Raw genomic sequence first — 17,011 nt, 5'->3', positions numbered from 1 at the left:
CCGGGTATCTATTTATAAAATATATATTATTAAATATAATTTATTTATTCTTTTTACCTTATTATTAATTTGTTTCTCATCTATGTGTTTACTTTTTGTAGCGTGTGTTCTATTGGCCAACCAACCTTGAGCGCCTAGTTTGGCAAAGGTATAATGACATTGGCAAGAAGAGGCTAAGGGACAACATGTATAAGGTGTCTAGGAGGAAGAAGGCGCCATCTTTCATGAAAGGTATTTAGTTTCTTTTAATACCCGTAATTAGTTAAAATTCATTACATATTTTGAAAATATATTAATTAATAATTGTTATTTTATTGATTATAGGTTCGTCATATGAGGAATATACCAACCGGAAGCAGTCCCGAGTTCAAGGAAGCATCGGCCGGAACAAGATCAACAGAAAGGAGGAGATAAGGACGCGGAAGTTGAGCCTACTCATTATGGAGGGTCTCAATCTTTTCATGATCGTGTGGTGTTAGATGTAAGTTATTTGTCTTAGCTTTTAATTTAATAGTCTTCTAATTTAATTAGTCTCATTAATTATCATGTTTGAGTAACAATTTCCTTTTTTTTTTTCCGGAAGACCAAGAAGAATAAGGGCAAGGTACCCACGATTGTTGATCTCTTTGTTGACACTCACGCAAAGAAGACAAGCAAGGGCAAGTTGATCTTCGCGAAGGAAAAAGATCAACAGTTATATGTAAGTGTCAAAAAATAAAAATTTCTTAGCTTTTTAAAGTATATGTTTTATCAATTTTTAGATAAGTAACCTCTAACCATTAATGTTTTATCAATTTTTTAGGAACAATTCCTTGTCCGTAGGAAGAACAACCCAGAAATTGATGACAATGAGCTATGGTTTGATCTTGTTGAGGGGTTCCAAAGAGGAGATGTGTATGGAGCCGGGTCGGCAGAGGAGATTTTCTACCCTCCTACAAGAAGAAGAGGGTCAATTTCCTCCCAACAACAACCTTATACCCCAAGTGTCGTGAGTGTGCTCCAAGCTCAATTAGCCGCCAGGGAGAGGCAGGATGCCGAGAGGGAGAGGCGGGATGCCGAGAGAGATGATGAAATTAGGAGGATGAAGGAGGAAATGGAACGGATGAACTCCTTCTTCGCCAATTGCAACACTGGGTGGCGCCCGCAACCAAAGGATCCTAGAGATCCTGATTATGGAGGTGGTAGTGGAGCGGGAGCAAGTTTCCCTGTTATGTAGTAGAACTCGTAGTTATGTAGTAGAACTCGTAGTTATTCCCGGATAATGTTAGATGACCAAAACTCGTAGAACTCGTAGTTGTGTGTATGGAACTTGATTTTCTTTATCAAGTTTGGTTGTGTTGGCTTCCCATGTGTTCTCTGCTGGTTGTGTTGGTTTATTTGCAGGTTTTACGTATTTGGCTAGGTCAAAAACGATTTTTAGGCAATAAAACATGTAAATTTAGCGGGACCTTTGGGCATTTGGCGACGGAATTCCGTCGCTAACCTTCCGACCATAATTTAATTTGGGGACATTGGCGACGGAAAACGGTGCAAATGGCGACCAAATTGATCGCCAAAATGGCGACCAAATTCTGTCGCCAAAATGGCGACCAAATTCCGTCGCCTTTTATGAGAATATGGAGATGACGTGGACTTTTTAAAAGCGACTAATGGCGTCGCTAAAAGGTGACTAATGGTAGTCGCCAATTTTGGCGCAATTTGATCGCCCGCTTTAAAAAATATCGTCGCCAAAATTGGATTTAAGACCAGTCGCCAAAAGCGACTAAACCTAGCTACGAAGTGCGGGCGACGGGCCTTAGTCGCTTTATTCTAAATGGCGACTATTCTCAGTCGCCTTATATGGTCGCCAATTACCTTATTTGTTGTAGTGAATACTTCTCTTAATTTCACTTCCTTTCATTTGTTTACATGTTTATAGTTTGTCTTTACATTATGTTTGTTCTTCCTATTTACATGATAAAGTTTCCATCTTTTGTTCTCAATTTCATTATCATATTTGAGTAGTGTATTGCTAAGGTGGAGGGGGGGGGGGGGGGGGGGGGGTCTTGTGTAGTTAATATGGGTAGACTATTGACTTGAACAAACAAGCAATTTATGGGTAATTTCTCTTCTATCATGTCATGCATACAAAGTGTTTGTGGAAATGTTTAAATGAGAATTTACCCATAAATTGCGACATCCAACTCTTCTCATCACAGTTCCACATTCATAAGCATACACTATAATTATAAACAATAATGCAAAATAAATAAGCTTCAACAATAATAAAACATCACGCATTAACCATTGTGTTGATCGACCTTGCACTCCCTGTCGATTGACTTCAGGGCCAGCCCAGAGGCCTATTAACTGGGTTTTTTTGACAAGGGCCCAAGTCTGATAGGGGCCCAATTCTAAAACTAGAAGTCCACTATGTAGGATATAGAGTGAGGCCTTTTGTCAATTAGAATTATTTCATGTAGAACTCATAATTAAGAAAGTAGTCTAGTGGTAACCATCTTACCAAATTGTAGGTGGTCTTGTGTTCTATCCTTTATGGCTATTTTTCATCATTCTTTTTTTTTTTAATTATGAGCGATACATTCAATTGACTCGTCTAATACAGGTAATATCTATAATATATAGTTGAATTTTCCTATGGTACACGTATTTAGATTTTACTTGAATAAAATTTTTAAAGAGGCCCAATTTTACAATTTTGCCTAGGGCCTCAAAATGTACAGGACCGGCCCTGATTGACTTCATACTGTTGGTCGTTCGACCATACCACTTCCTGTCGATCGGCAACATACACCATGTCTATCGACAACATACACCATGTCTATAGAAAACCTCATTAGACAATCAGTAGATCTCATCATACGATCATTCTATTACGACATACACAAGCATCTCAATTATGACATGAATCTTATACAATAATAAGGATAAGTAGGGTATCCCTCCCTCTTTAGTAATCTCCTCCGCGCATACAATCTACACAACAATATAGGATGATCCCTTTATGAATTGATCATCTAAATAACATATAATAATTATACAATTAACCATACATTCAATTACAACTAAACAATGAACGAAAATCCCCAAATCCCAAAATAGGGTTTCAGTCAAGGTCAGACCAATCAAGGCCATGGTTGGGTCAAGGTCAGTCTCGGGTTGTGTGCCAACAATTGATGAAGAAAAAGGGTTTATGATTACTTACGAAGTCTAGATGAGAGATGCAATTAATGGTAGTATTCCGTCTCAAAACCGTCTCCCTCTCTTCTCTCTTATAAATTAGGGTTGTACGTATATGATAGGAAGAGTAAAAGTATTTTAGGTTCGATATGGTGAGGTATTTATATGTTTAGAGTAGGTTAGGTCAATTAGGAAAGATGGGAGTTATGTTTACTGAGTCGTCTGATGCGTTAATCACATATGTCTATCGACATAGTACTAGTTGTCTATCGACCAACACCCCTGCCGATAGACAGACTATCGCACCACAAGTCTCACTACTAAAAATCCCTCGCATTGATAACGCTTTTTTGAATGATTTTCGACGCTTTAAAGCGTCACTTTTTCTTTTATTGACGCTTTTACAAAGCGTCAATTTTTGGGCCGTCGTTATTTTTTGACGCTTTTTTACGTCAGCACTTTTGATGCTTTTAAGTGTCTTCAATAATTATTGACGGTTTTTTCGTCAGCACTTTTGATGCTTTTAAGTGTCTTCAATAATTATTGATACTTTTATGTGTCACTTGATTAGACAGAAATAGGCGTCAGGCATATATATAATGACGCTTTAAGCCGTCAACCTCAGTGATGCTTTTGGTCGTCAAATGTGCCTTTTGACACCTTTTTCGACACAAATTGACACTTCTTATCGTCACAATATAATTTCGGCTTCACTTTTGAGAATTTGATTTCCTAAAATCGTCACACAAATTGACCATTAATATACTGAATAGTACATCGTGCACGTGACTTAAGAATGAAAAATCTTCACGTCTTCAATTAATAACCAAAGTAATTTGTACAATGTATGTATACTATACATCTTCTCAGTCAATGGAATACGATAAATATATGATCTAACTGAATGACATCCATCGAAGAGCAATCTGAATGACGATAGTACAAGATTAAATCACTAATCACATGACCTCAATAGATTTACTTATCCTCCTGGACACTAGCTTAGCTGCAACCTGAGCAGTTCATGAGTTACACCTGACTAGTTCATGATTTACAGCAACGTTAAGTTGTAGAGCACACTTGATAATTTCTATTCTCTTCTTGGTTGAAACAGCATGCGTAGTTTGTCCGCAGAATGACCTGGTATAATTACAAGTCACTGATATAATCCACATTCATTGCATAATTCAATACCAATGGGAAGGGGAGAAGCAAGAGTTGGAAGAGTGAATATTTTCTACCATAATGCATTATCTAATAGGCATCATAGTAAGCTAAGACTCAATGCATCGTAAATAAATTTTTGAACTAGTTTCTTTTCTAATCTCTAACCTAATACTAGTATAGCGTTGATGCGTGTATTTTATATAAGGTTTTTACATCATTTTTACACTCATTTCTGTACTATTTACGTGACATCTAGCTACAAATACCCCCGAATATTATACTTTGGTTCTTTTTGTGTAAATTGTAGGAATAAACCAAAGAGGAGATAAATCGAGCCTAAACTCGTCCCATTTGCATGCATTTATGGAGAACAAGGAGCCGGAGCTTGGAATCTATCACTTTGAAGACGCGTGATGTTGGGTTCCTTATGATGATGATAACATGCCCATTTGATTTGTGCTATCTTAGTTTACCTTTTCAGGATTAATGATTAAATCAAGCATGGATTAAGAAGTGTTGAAGTTGTTAATCATCTCATTGTATTGAGTCTTAGTGTCATCTAATGTACAAGCGAGAAAGTAGAGTATCTTAGAGTAATAGAAACAGTCAAGTCGACTGTTGCTTTCATTTGTAAACAGCTGCTTGGATTGTTGCCACAATTCGTAAAACTTGAAGCCCTTTTTATCTTTCAAAAGCCTTTCACGTGACTCTTATTTTTCAAAGATAAAATTCAGATTTTTATTAAGGAGTTGGTCTTCAATAAAGAAGTGGTTTGAATTATTATTTTCAAAATGTTTCCTCTTTATGCAAATTCAACCCTTTGGTTCTTTAAGAAAACAAAGAATGCTTTTTGCCATTTTGGTGTTAACTTGTCATCATGTGACCTGTCTTTTCTCTCTTTGTTTTCTGAATTTGCATGAGCTTTTAAGGATATCTTTCAAACCATCTTTCCCTATTCTTGCCTTTGCAAAAGAGCCCTCTTTGGTGCAAGTTTTGGGTGGTTGCAAATGCCCTTCACATGTGTGGTCTTTGACCTTTCAAAACCCTAGCAACCCCTTCACTCACCCTCTCTATATAAACTGTGCCTCTCCTTCATAAAACTCAAGACTTCTTTCTGAATTTAATTTCAAGTTTGCAAATTGTTTTTCAAAGCTTTAAAACCGTGTCATTTGCAAAACCTTCAAAGAGTCTTCAAGTTGTTACAGTCGTGGCTACTGTTACTTTTATACTAAACTCTCTTGCTTAAGAATTGTTGATCTTGTAAAAGTTGTCCATCTCTATTCTTTGCTAAGAATATGTTAGTGGAAACTTGATCCTATAACATTCTAAGTGTGTTAGTAGAGTTTAGGACGGAGTAGTCTTTAACTCTTGGCAACCGGAGTAGGTTGTGAGTTGGCAACCGGAGTAGGTTGCGAGTTAGCTTGTCATAAGAACGGAGTAGTTCTTGTACTAGCTTTACAACCGGAGTAGGTTGGTGTCTTTTATTGTAAGGGTCTTTTAGTTGTCGGAGTAGATCACTAAAAGAAAGCAATAAAAAGGTAGATTGGACGTAGGCACTTGAGTTTCTTGCCGAACCAATTCAAAAACTCGTGTTTCATTGTCTCTCTTTATTTCCGCTGCAATTTACTTTGTTTGTTTGTCGTGCTTTGCTTAAACCTTTGAAGTAATGAGTTCATCATCTTTGTCACATTTGGTCTGCGAGTAGTATTCCACAAACCGAGACAAATAGCTACGATCGAAACGATTGTTACTTTCATACTTCAGCAAACATTCATCGTGATACTTGTTTAGTCTTTCAATATTATTCAAAGTATCTCCTCATCTCTTTTGTCCTCGTAACTCACTTTAATTCAATAAAGTTGAAGTTATAAAATTTTAAAATAGTACCTAATTCACCCCCTCCCCCTCTTAGGTACTTGAATCCATAAACTCAACAATTGGTATCAGAGCCTCGTGCTCTTGATCGAGGCTAATCGCCTTAGAGTTTGATTCGTGGGTAATGGATTCCGAGAAACACTCCAAGATCCCGGTCTTTACCGGTTCGAATTTTGGATGGTGGAAACTCAAAATGGAACATTACATCAAAAGTATTGATTATCAATGTTGGAACATCATCCAAAATGGACCTCTTGTTATTGAGGAAACCGATATGCTAACCGGTTTCACCAAAACTAAAGAGGAAAGAAATTACAATGAAAATGATTTTAAACTTGCCGAAAAGAACTCCAAAGCAATGTCGATTCTTCAACGTTGTGTTGGTGAGGGGGAAGTTAGTCGAATCTCTGGATGTCCTACGGCAAAATCTATTTAGGACTCTCTTGTACTTGCTTATGAAGGGACTTCCCAAGTTAGAAAACACCGTATTGACCTTCTCATGCAACAATATGAGATGTTTAGAATGTCAAAGGACGAGTCCATAAATAGCTTTTCTTAACGTTTTTCTTGTATTATTAATGAGCTAACAGGTCTAGGAAGGGATTTCGAGTCCGAGGACATCATTCGGAAAATCCTTCGTAGTCTAACCTCTAAGTGGCAACCCAAAGTTACCGCTATAGAGGAAGCCAAAAATTTGTCAACCCTATCTCCTCATGAACTAATGGGATCACTAATGGCTCACGAGTTCAATCTCGATAAGCATTCTAGTGAGTCTTCAAAGGGAAGAAGTCTCGCTCTCACGTCCTCTCCAAGCGATGGAGAAGACGAGGAGGAAGACGAGTTGGCTATGTTCTCAAGGAATCTAGTTGGGTTGGTCAATGATCAAGAAAATAGAAAGTTCAATAATAATTACTCGAAAAAAACGTTTTCCTAGGAAACGACCTAGTTCCACCGTGGGATGCTTTAAGTGTGGTGATAAAACTCAACAAGTTAAAGAATGTCCCAAGTGGGATGAAATCAAATCAAAGGAAAAACGAGATAAAGTTAAAAGGGACTACAAACATAGAGTCATGACCGTAATTTGGGGAATGTCCGACTCTGAGGAAGATGAGGAACTCATCGAGGATCAACTAGAGTCTAAAATGTGTCTTACAAGTCATCTCAAGGACAAAGTCTCAAAAAATTCTAAAATTGAACATCTTAGATGTCTCCTGGCTCACCCCGATGATTTCGACTCGGACTCCGACAATGAGGTAAAGCATCTAAAAGCCAAGGTTAGATCTTACTCCAAAGAAAAGGTATGTAAGCTTCTTGACAAACTCTTTGATAAGTGTCGTTCACAAAATTATAAGCTTGATATCATGCAAGACGAAATTGAAGAAATTGCTCAAGAAAACTTTAACCTTAAAAATGAACTGAAAGCAACAGACAGTGTCACTGTCACCTCCGAGGCTTATGATGAAGTAAAAAGAGTCAACAAATTGAACAAACAATTGACTAAAGAACTTGAGTGTCTTAAAATGATCCCCACGGATGTCTCTGACCTTGAAAATCTCAACACCACTTTGGTGATGCAAGTTTCCTTGCTAACCAAGGAACGTGATGACCTTTTGAAGGACAAAGATGCTCTCAAAGATGAATTGGATGACCTAGTGGTTGAGATAATTGACTTAAAAGAAACAGTATTTGAAACTGTTACTTCCAACAAAGATCTAGCTAAGTCAAATGAACATGTCAAACATTTTGTCAATGAAGAGGAGCGTCTTAAAGTTGAATTATGTGATCATAAGAAAGAAATAGAAGTTCTTCATGAAAAGCTTGCCTTTTTCAAAAAGGGTATGCCCGAATGTAGCACTTCTAAGTCTAATGCTCACAAAAGATCCGAAGAATTCGTTGATCTAAACAAACGTCTTGATAAAATGACATCTAAGTATGAGGATTCTAAAGAAAGAATTGGATACCTTGTGTCGAAACTCAATGCTCACACTCCCGACTTCATAGTAGAAAAAAGGTTGTCTATAGAAATTGAAAAGAAAGAAAAATCTGTTTTCAAAGGCGTCATTAATGACCTAGTTGATGAGGTAGAAGAACCTAAAGTAACAGTGTCTCAGACTGTCCCCTCTGACAGTAGCAATAAAGTTTCGAATGATCTTGTCACTAACTTATCCAAGGAGAATGAATGTCTTAAGGTTAACATTGATGCCTACAAGAGGGAGATTAGAATGCTTCACGAAAAACTTGTCAAATTTCAACATGAATCTCCCGAATGTAGTTCATCTAGATCTAAAATCGTTCACCTAGATAAATGCATCTTGGGTCTTAAGCTTAATGTTCAACAAAAATCTGAAACTTTCATGGAGCTTAAATCCGAGTATGACATAATGAAAAGGGAGCTTGAAAGCTCTAAAGAAAGAAACAAGTATCTCACCTTCAAAGTTAAAGAACTAAACAAGGAACTTGTTGAGGCTAAGAATGTTTCAAAGAATTCGGAAGGTAGCCAAAATGTGTTAAACTTCCTCACGAATCAAACCGAGAGATGTAACAAAACTGCTGGTTTGGGGTTCAAATGGAACAGTCAGACTGACTGTTACATCCAGAAGCCTAAAACTGATTTTAGAAGGAGAAAGTATGTTGGTCTTCCCGAATACATTATTTGCAATTATTGTGGTAAGAATGGTCATGTCCTCAACACTTGTGAGAAAAGATTTCATGACATTAACAAGAACATCAAAGTAATTAAGCAAATATGGATTAGGAAAGATACCATAAGATATGTTGATCACAAAAGGGGACCCAAGTTTGTTTGGGTTCCTAAACTCAAAATCTAATCTTGTGTAGGGCTTGGTGAGAGGCGGCCGCAATTGGTACTTGGATAGTGGATGCTCTCGTCACATGACGGGTGATAGAAGCCAATTCCTCTCACTTAAAGCATATGATGGTGGCACGGTAAGGTTTGGTGACAACAAGAAAGGTGAAGTAATTGGCATTGGAAAAGTTGGTAAGTCATCATTACTTTGTGTCGACAACGTGCGGCTTGTCAAAGGTTTGAAGCATAATCTCCTTAGTATCTCTCAACTTTGTGATAAGGGTAATGTTGTAGAATTTTGTGCTAATATGTGTCGAATATTTGATGCCACTACTAATGAACTAATACTCGAAGGAAGACGTGTCAAAGACGTATACTTAACTAATTTGAACACTCTATCCGGTCACACCATGTCTTGCATGAGTGTAATGAACAATGATCCTTGGTTATGGCATAAAAGGTTTGGTCATGTTAGTACAAAAACTCTTAATACTCTTAAAAGACTTGACTTAGTTGAAGGTATTCCCAACAAAAAGTTTGATTTTGATAAAGTATGTGATGAATGTGCTAGAGGCAAACATGTTAGAAGTTCCTTTAAATCCAAAAGAATTTTAAGTACATCTCAACCTTTGCAACTTTTACATATCGACTTGTGTGGACCAATGAGAACTAGAAGTAGAGGTGGTAGTCGGTATGTGTGCGTTATTGTTGATGATTACTCTAGGTTCGTTTGGGCACTCTTCCTAAGCTCTAAGGATGAGACATTTGATGAGTTTCTAATTTGGTTAAGAAAGATTCAAAATAAACTTGGTTTAAAACTTGTTTCAATGAGAACCGATCACGGAACCGAATTCGAAAACTCATCATTTGGTGCTTATTGTGATGACAATGGTGTAGACCATAACTTCTCGGCTCCTAGAACCCCACAACAAAATGGTGTGTTTGAAAGGATGAATAGAACCCTTGAAGGAATGGCTAGAACAATGTTATTATCTAGTAAGTTGCCTAAGAACTTTTGGGCCGAAGCGGTAAATACCGCTTGCTACATTCATAATCGTGTCATGATAAGGAGTATATTGAATAAAACTCCCTATGAATCGCTACGTGGAAGAAAACCCAACATTTCATATTTTAGATGTTTTGGAAGCAAATGTTTTGTTCATAACAATGGTAAAAACAATTTGGGTAAGTTCGATCCACGTAGTGATGAAGGAGTATTTATTGGGTACTCCGATCATAGCAAGGCCTATAAAGTCTACAATAAACGAACCTTGTTAATTGAAGAAAGCATTCATGTCATTTTTGATGAATCTAGTGTGCTTGGACAGGTACAAAACATGGATGATGATGATGAGGATGAGGATGATGAGTTTGAGATTGGTCTTGTTCGAAAGGACTTCGTGTTCGTGGATGAAGAAGTTGCCAGCACTGAATTGCAACAGACACAGAGACTGTCACCTTCAAAGGAGGTCGGCAACTCGGGGGAACACGTAGCACCCCTCTCTTGTTTCTTCTCTGGAAGCAATGAGACCAACGATCGTTGCCTCCACCTCGAATCAAGCAATCCAAAACAGTGAGGATGAAGATCTTTCCAGGCCAAAAGAAACAACATCCTGGATCGATGATCTTTGTTGAGGGGGAACAAGAAACCACTGTTCCAAAGAAGTGGAAACATCAAAGCTCTCATCCACTCACTAATCTCACAAGTGATCTCAACTCGGGAATTCGAACAAGATCATCCCTCAACAATCTCGCTCATCTCAATGAGTATTGTGCCCACAATGCCTTCCTTTCTCAAATTGAACCTTCAAATGTAACAATCGCCTGACGATGCAGATCAAGTTGCTTGCTATGCAAGAAGAACTCAATCAATTCAAAAGAAATGAGGTATGGCACTTAGTCCCTAGACCGCCTAATCGTACCGTCATTGGTACTAGGTGGGTCTTTCGCAATAAGCTTGATGACTCGGGAGAAATTGTAAGGAACAAGGCTAGACTAGTGGTGCAAGGTTATAACCAACAAGAGGGTATTGATTACGATGAAACCTATGCACCGGTAGCTAGACTTGAGGCCATACGATTACTTATAGCTTTTGCGGCTCACAAAGGCATTAAACTCTTCCAAATGGATGTCAAAACCGCTTTCTTAAATGGATATTTGGAAGAAGATGTCTTTGTAGAACAACCACCGGGTTTTGAGAACAATGATTTGCCTAACCATGTTTTCAAATTAGACAAAGCTCTTTATGGTTTAAAACAAGCACCAAGGTGTTGGTATGATAGATTGTCTAAATTTCTTATTGAAAATGGTTTTAAAAGAGACTCCGTTGACAAAACATTGTTCTTAAAGCAACAGTCCAGTGAACTGTTGGTTGTACAAGTATATGTTGATGACATTATATTTGGTGCAACAAATGAACTCCTTTACTTATATTTTTCGGAACTAATGAAATCGGAGTTTGAAATGAGCATGATGGGTGAGTTAGGATTTTTCCTTGGGCTCCAAATTAAGCAATCAAAGGATGGAATCATGATCCATCAACAAAAGTATATTAAGGAAATGCTTAAGAAATTTGGGATGACCAATGGTAAGCCTCATAATACACCTATGGTAGCCGGGTCCAAATTGGACAAAGATGAACTCGGTAATAATGTTAGTGATAAGGTGTATAGAGGTATGATAGGTTCACTTCTCTACTTGACCGCAAGTCGTCCCGACATTCTCTTTAGTGTTTGTTTATGTGCTAGGTTCCAAGCAAATCCGAAAGAATCACATTTTAAAGCCGTTAAACGAATTCTTCGGTATTTGATTGGAACACAAAATCTTTACTTGTGGTATCCCTTACATTGTCCTTTTGATCTCATAGGCTTTTCGGATGCGGACTATGAGGGATGCACGGTTGATAGAAAGAGCACCTCCGGAATTGCAACATTCTTGGGTCCTTGTTTGATCTCTTGGGGCTCAAAGAAACAAAATACGGTAGCTCTTTCAACGGCCAAAAGTGAGTACGTTAGTGCCGCACATTGTTGTTCTCAATTACTTTGGGTAAGACAACAACTCTTGGATTTTGGTATTATTTTTGACTCCGTTCCCATAATGTGTGATAATACGAGTGCAATAAATATTTCCAAAAATCCTATTCAACACTCTAAAACCAAACATATTGATATTCGTCACCACTTTATTCGTGATCATGTAGAAAAAGGACATGTTAAACTTATCTTTTGCAAGACCGAAAATCAAATTGCCGATATTTTCACTAAGCCACTTGCAAGAGAACATTTTGAGAAATTTAGACTAGAAATTGGGTTAATTAATTGCTTGTGATTTTTAGTGTGAGTTTTACAAATTTCCTTAATTGATTAAAATAAATTGGATATATGTTATTAAGTATTCTAAGTGCATTGACATCATTTTTAGACCAAAAATTGACACCGTATTCGTGAGTCGATAATCACTCAACCTCATATCTAAATTTACGTTTATATTATGCTACCTTGCGTTTTATTTTGAGTGATCAAATTAATTTTCTTTTTGGGCCAACTACCCCTCTCACCTCATTTATTGTTTGGGCCACCTATCCCTTCTAACCCATCGTCCAAACTCCCTCAACCCACAAACCTTTCACCTTCAACTCCCTCCATCTCACCTACCCATTAAACTCAACAATTACCCACCATGGTCATAACGTCCTTCAATACGAATACCAACCCTTTCAACCACCTTCAAATGGATGTCTCTTATACTCTTCAAATTGCTCAAAATCCTTCATTTTCAATACCCAAAGACATCACCCCTTCACATTCAATTCACTTATGTTGCAAAGGTCTGTGTGAAACAAAGAACCAAACAACTACATGTTCTACATATGCATCAAGAGATGATTGGGAAGTTGGTTAGAAAAATGGAGATAGATGAAATTGAAAATTGAAGTTGGTAGAAAAAAAAAAAAAAAAAAAAAACACAAAACGGAAAGGCAATATGCGAAATGTCAAAGTGATTATTGGAAACGAGATAGATGAAATTGAAAACTGCGACGGTTTTGAGAAAAGAAGTAAAGCAAAAATTTTGGAAGAAATTGAAAGGAAGTCACATTGTATACGACTGTTGCTATGCTCAAAGGTCAAAGTAGAAAGGAAAGCAACAGTGTATGCAATTGTTGCTACGCTCAGAGGTCAAGATCAAATTTGTCAAAAATTTCATGATATGAAAGAAAAATACAAGAAGTTGATATTCCTTCATCACATGTTGAGAACTTACATCGGTGCATACCTTGGTGGTTTCAATATACACAGTCCAATGCAACAGTAGAGATGACTGTGACTCAGACCTTCTTGTCAAACCTCAACCATTTTGCTATCTTCTTCATTATCCTCAAAAACGATGACCAAACTTCCGCACCCTGAATTTCCCCATAATCAAACTTGTCTTTTGCCTTACACCTTTTGTCCTACCTTGTTACGCCCTTTTCAAAACTTTTTTCACTCTTAATATTTTGCTTGGTGGTGTAGGTTAAACTCTTTTTAGCCGTGGTGAACTATGGTTAGACTGTGTTAAACCGTATGTTTGTGTTGACCTTGTTATCTTGTCACGGTTATATGTGTCTTTTTGTGTTTTCTTGTGATTATCTGCACTCTAATGCCTTTGACATCCCTATCCTTTTTGATGATGTCAAGAGGGGGAAAAGGTAAACTCATGCTCTTAATCTCTTTGCATATTGATTAACTAATGTCTAGGCCTAACCTTCTTAGTCTTGAATCTTGTTTTGGGGCAATGTAAAATTGTCATGGTAGTTTGATTCTAGCTCTTGCCTTAGGTAAGGTAATATTGTCCCTTCTCTCATTCGATCTTGCTTGTTTAAAATCTTGAATCAAGGTGTTTACATTGCTTATACATTCGTTTAGGGCTTGTCATCATCAAAGGGGGAATTTGTTGGGTTCCTTATGTTGATGATAACATGCCCATTTGATTTGTGCTATCTTAGTTTACCTTTTCAGGATTAATGATTAAATCAAGCATGGATTAAGAAGTGTTGAAGTTGTTAATCATCTCATTGTATTGAGTCTTAGTGTCATCTAATGTACAAGCGAGAAAGTAGAGTATCTTAGAGTAATAGAAACAGTCAAGTCGACTGTTGCTTTCATTAGTAAACAGCTGCTTGGATTGTTGCCACAATTCGTAAAACTTGAAGCCCTTTTTATCTTTCAAAAGCCTTTCACGTGACTCTTATTTTTCAAAGATAAAATTCATATTTTTATTAAGGAGTTGGTCTTCAATAAAGAAGTGGTTTGAATTATTATTTTCAAAATGTTTCCTCTTTATGCAAATTCAACCCTTTGGTTCTTTAAGAAAACAAAGAATGCTTTTTGCCATTTTGGTGTTAACTTGTCATCATGTGACTTGTCTTTTCTCTCTTTGTTTTCTGAATTTGCATGAGCTTTTAAGGATATCTTTCAAACCATCTTTCCCTATTCTTGCCTTTGCAAAAGAGCCCTCTTTGGTGCAAGTTTTGGGTGGTTGCAAATGCCCTTCACATGTGTGGTCTTTGACCCTTCAAAACCCTAGCAACCCCTTCACTCACCCTCTCTATATAAACCGTGCCTCTCCTTCATAAAACCCAAGACTTCTTTCTGAATTTAATTTCAAGTTTGCAAATTGTTTTTCAAAGCTTTAAAACCGTGTCATTTGCAAAACCTTCAAAGAGTCTTCAAGTTGTTACAGTCGTGGCTACTGTTACTTTTATACTAAACTCTCTTGCTTAAGAATTGTTGATCTTGTAAAAGTTGTCCATCTCTATTCTTTGCTAAGAATATGTTAGTGGAAACTTGATCCTATAACATTCTAAGTGTGTTAGTAGAGTTTAGGACGAAGTAGTCTTTAACTCTTGGCAACCGGAGTAGGTTGTGAGTTGGCAACCGGAGTAGGTTGCGAGTTAGCTTGTCATAAGAACGGAGTAGTTCTTGTACTAGCTTTACAACCGGAGTAGGTTGGTGTCTTTTATTGTAAGGGTCTTTTAGTTGTCGGAATAAATCACTAAAAGAAAGCAATAAAAAGGTAGATTGGACGTAGGCACTTGAGTTTCTTGCCGAACCAATTCAAAAACTCGTGTTTCATTGTCTCTCTTTATTTCCGCTGTAATTTACTTTGTTTGTTTGTCGTGCTTTGCTTAAACCTTTGAAGTAACAGTTCATCATACTGTCACATTTGGTCTGCAGTAGTATTCCATAAATTAAGACAAATAGCTACAGTCAGAACGATTGTTACTTTCATACTTCAGCAAACATTCATCGTGATACTTGTTTAGTCTTTAAATATTATTCAAAGTATCTCCTCATCTCTTTTATCCTCGTAACTCACTTTAATTTAATAAAGTTGAAGTTATAAAATTTTAAAATAGTACCTAATTCACCCCCTCCCCCTCTTAGGTACTTGAATCCATAAACTCAACACGTGAGCTGGTTTCGGAAGGTGTCATAGTGTCTAACGTGCCAAAATAGCTCGATCGACTACTTTTCTAGTGGATCGAATGCTTTATATACTGAAGGTTACTCGATCGAGCAGTTCCAGTATCCAATAGAGAAGGCAATACAAGGAGTTATTCGATCGAGTGGTTTATTTCCACTCGATCGAAGGGTTTGTCGCTTAGTTGCTCGATCGAGTGGTTTATTTCCACTCGATCGAGTGGTTCGGCCTGTAAGAGTTTTTCCGCCTAATTTCGTATGGGCTTTTGTAATTAAGCTTTGGATTAGGTCTAAGGGGGAGATTTTCGTATGCTACAAAATAGAGTAGACTGTGTAACTCTTCCCCATTCACTTCGACTTTTTCTTTTTCTACTGCTTCTTCATTTTTACTCTTCTTCTACTCCTTTCTACTCGGATTCGGATTTGTAATTAATATTATTTCTCCTTTTTATTCCTTAATCGCAATTATCATTTTGTTTCTATCTTTCTCTCATTGCTTTTATTACTGTTATTCGATTCTTCATTTCCATTTTTATTATGTTTAATTCCTATTATCTATATGTTATTGTTGTTGATTCGATAGAAATGTGTAGCTAATTTCCCTTTGCTAAGACTAGGGAATCCATGATTACGAAGGAATAGTAATTGCCATTTTAGGTCTTGTGCTTGTGTGGTCTCTGTTGTTAATCGCTGCATTTAATTGTTTCTATCTAATTGAGTCGACGCAATTAGTCATTTTATTGTAGTAAACCTTGACCTAGACCGGAAGGTTGGAAAGGGCGAGACTCGTAGCGAACATTAGGGCACTGTAGTGAGGGCGGAAGCTAAGCTATTTGTGCTTTAGGGCGAATTGAGACCGGAAGGAGATATTCACCTGCTCCTCGGACCATACTTGCATTGGCTTGAGATCTAGATTTCTTGATTTGAATGATCATGGTGAACCGACTGTCTTAGCTGTTTTCTCCATATTTGCTTAATCTTTATTCTCTTGCTTTTCTTCTCTTTCTTAGTCTTTTTAGTTTAAAACAATCAAATACAACCCCCTAATTTGGTTACCGTGACGAACTTAGGCAAAGCTGACATTTTCCCATCTCCATGTGGAGATCGACCCGACTTTCCTAGCTATATTAGTTAGAGCCAGTTGGTTATTTTTGATAGGTATACGGCCCCTTGCCTGTCAAATTTTGGCGCCGATTCTTGGGGAGGTGGCGCAATTTTGTTGCTTTATTTGAGTTTGTCTCTTGTCTCAAGGAACTTATTCCTTGAGACTGATCTCATTTTTGCGAAGTTTTTGATTAGTTTTGCAGGTTATCTGTTCTATAAGAGAACATCGTCACACCTGCTCTGCTTTTTAAACTCTATTTGTCAGGATGCCTAATATAGCCAGCCATTTGGAGCCTAATGTGGATTCACTTCCAAAAGGTTTCTTACTACCCACTACTGAGTCGGAAACCTTTGGAATCCACCCATCCTACATACAGCTGGTCGAGAGAAATCTCTTTAGGGGGTACCTGAAGAAGAT

General features: G+C 37.4%; 1 protein-coding gene across 1 annotated transcript; it reads left to right on the top strand.

Moving 5' to 3' along the window:
- The first annotated feature begins 333 nt into the window (after positions 1-333).
- Positions 334-1,342, top strand: LOC141629557 (uncharacterized). The gene is made up of 4 exons (XM_074442537.1): positions 334-358; positions 405-481; positions 584-700; positions 803-1,342. Exons 1-4 carry the CDS (start codon positions 334-336, stop codon positions 1,214-1,216), a joined length of 633 nt encoding a protein of 210 aa, XP_074298638.1. The 3' UTR covers positions 1,217-1,342.
- Positions 1,343-17,011: the final 15,669 nt, after the last annotated feature.

This window comes from Silene latifolia, chromosome Y (assembly GCF_048544455.1).
Source record: "Silene latifolia isolate original U9 population chromosome Y, ASM4854445v1, whole genome shotgun sequence".
In the NCBI taxonomy this organism is placed as follows: domain Eukaryota; kingdom Viridiplantae; phylum Streptophyta; class Magnoliopsida; order Caryophyllales; family Caryophyllaceae; genus Silene; species Silene latifolia.
Note: the sequence above shows the minus strand (reverse complement) of the source record. Positions and strands in the feature narration are given on the sequence as shown.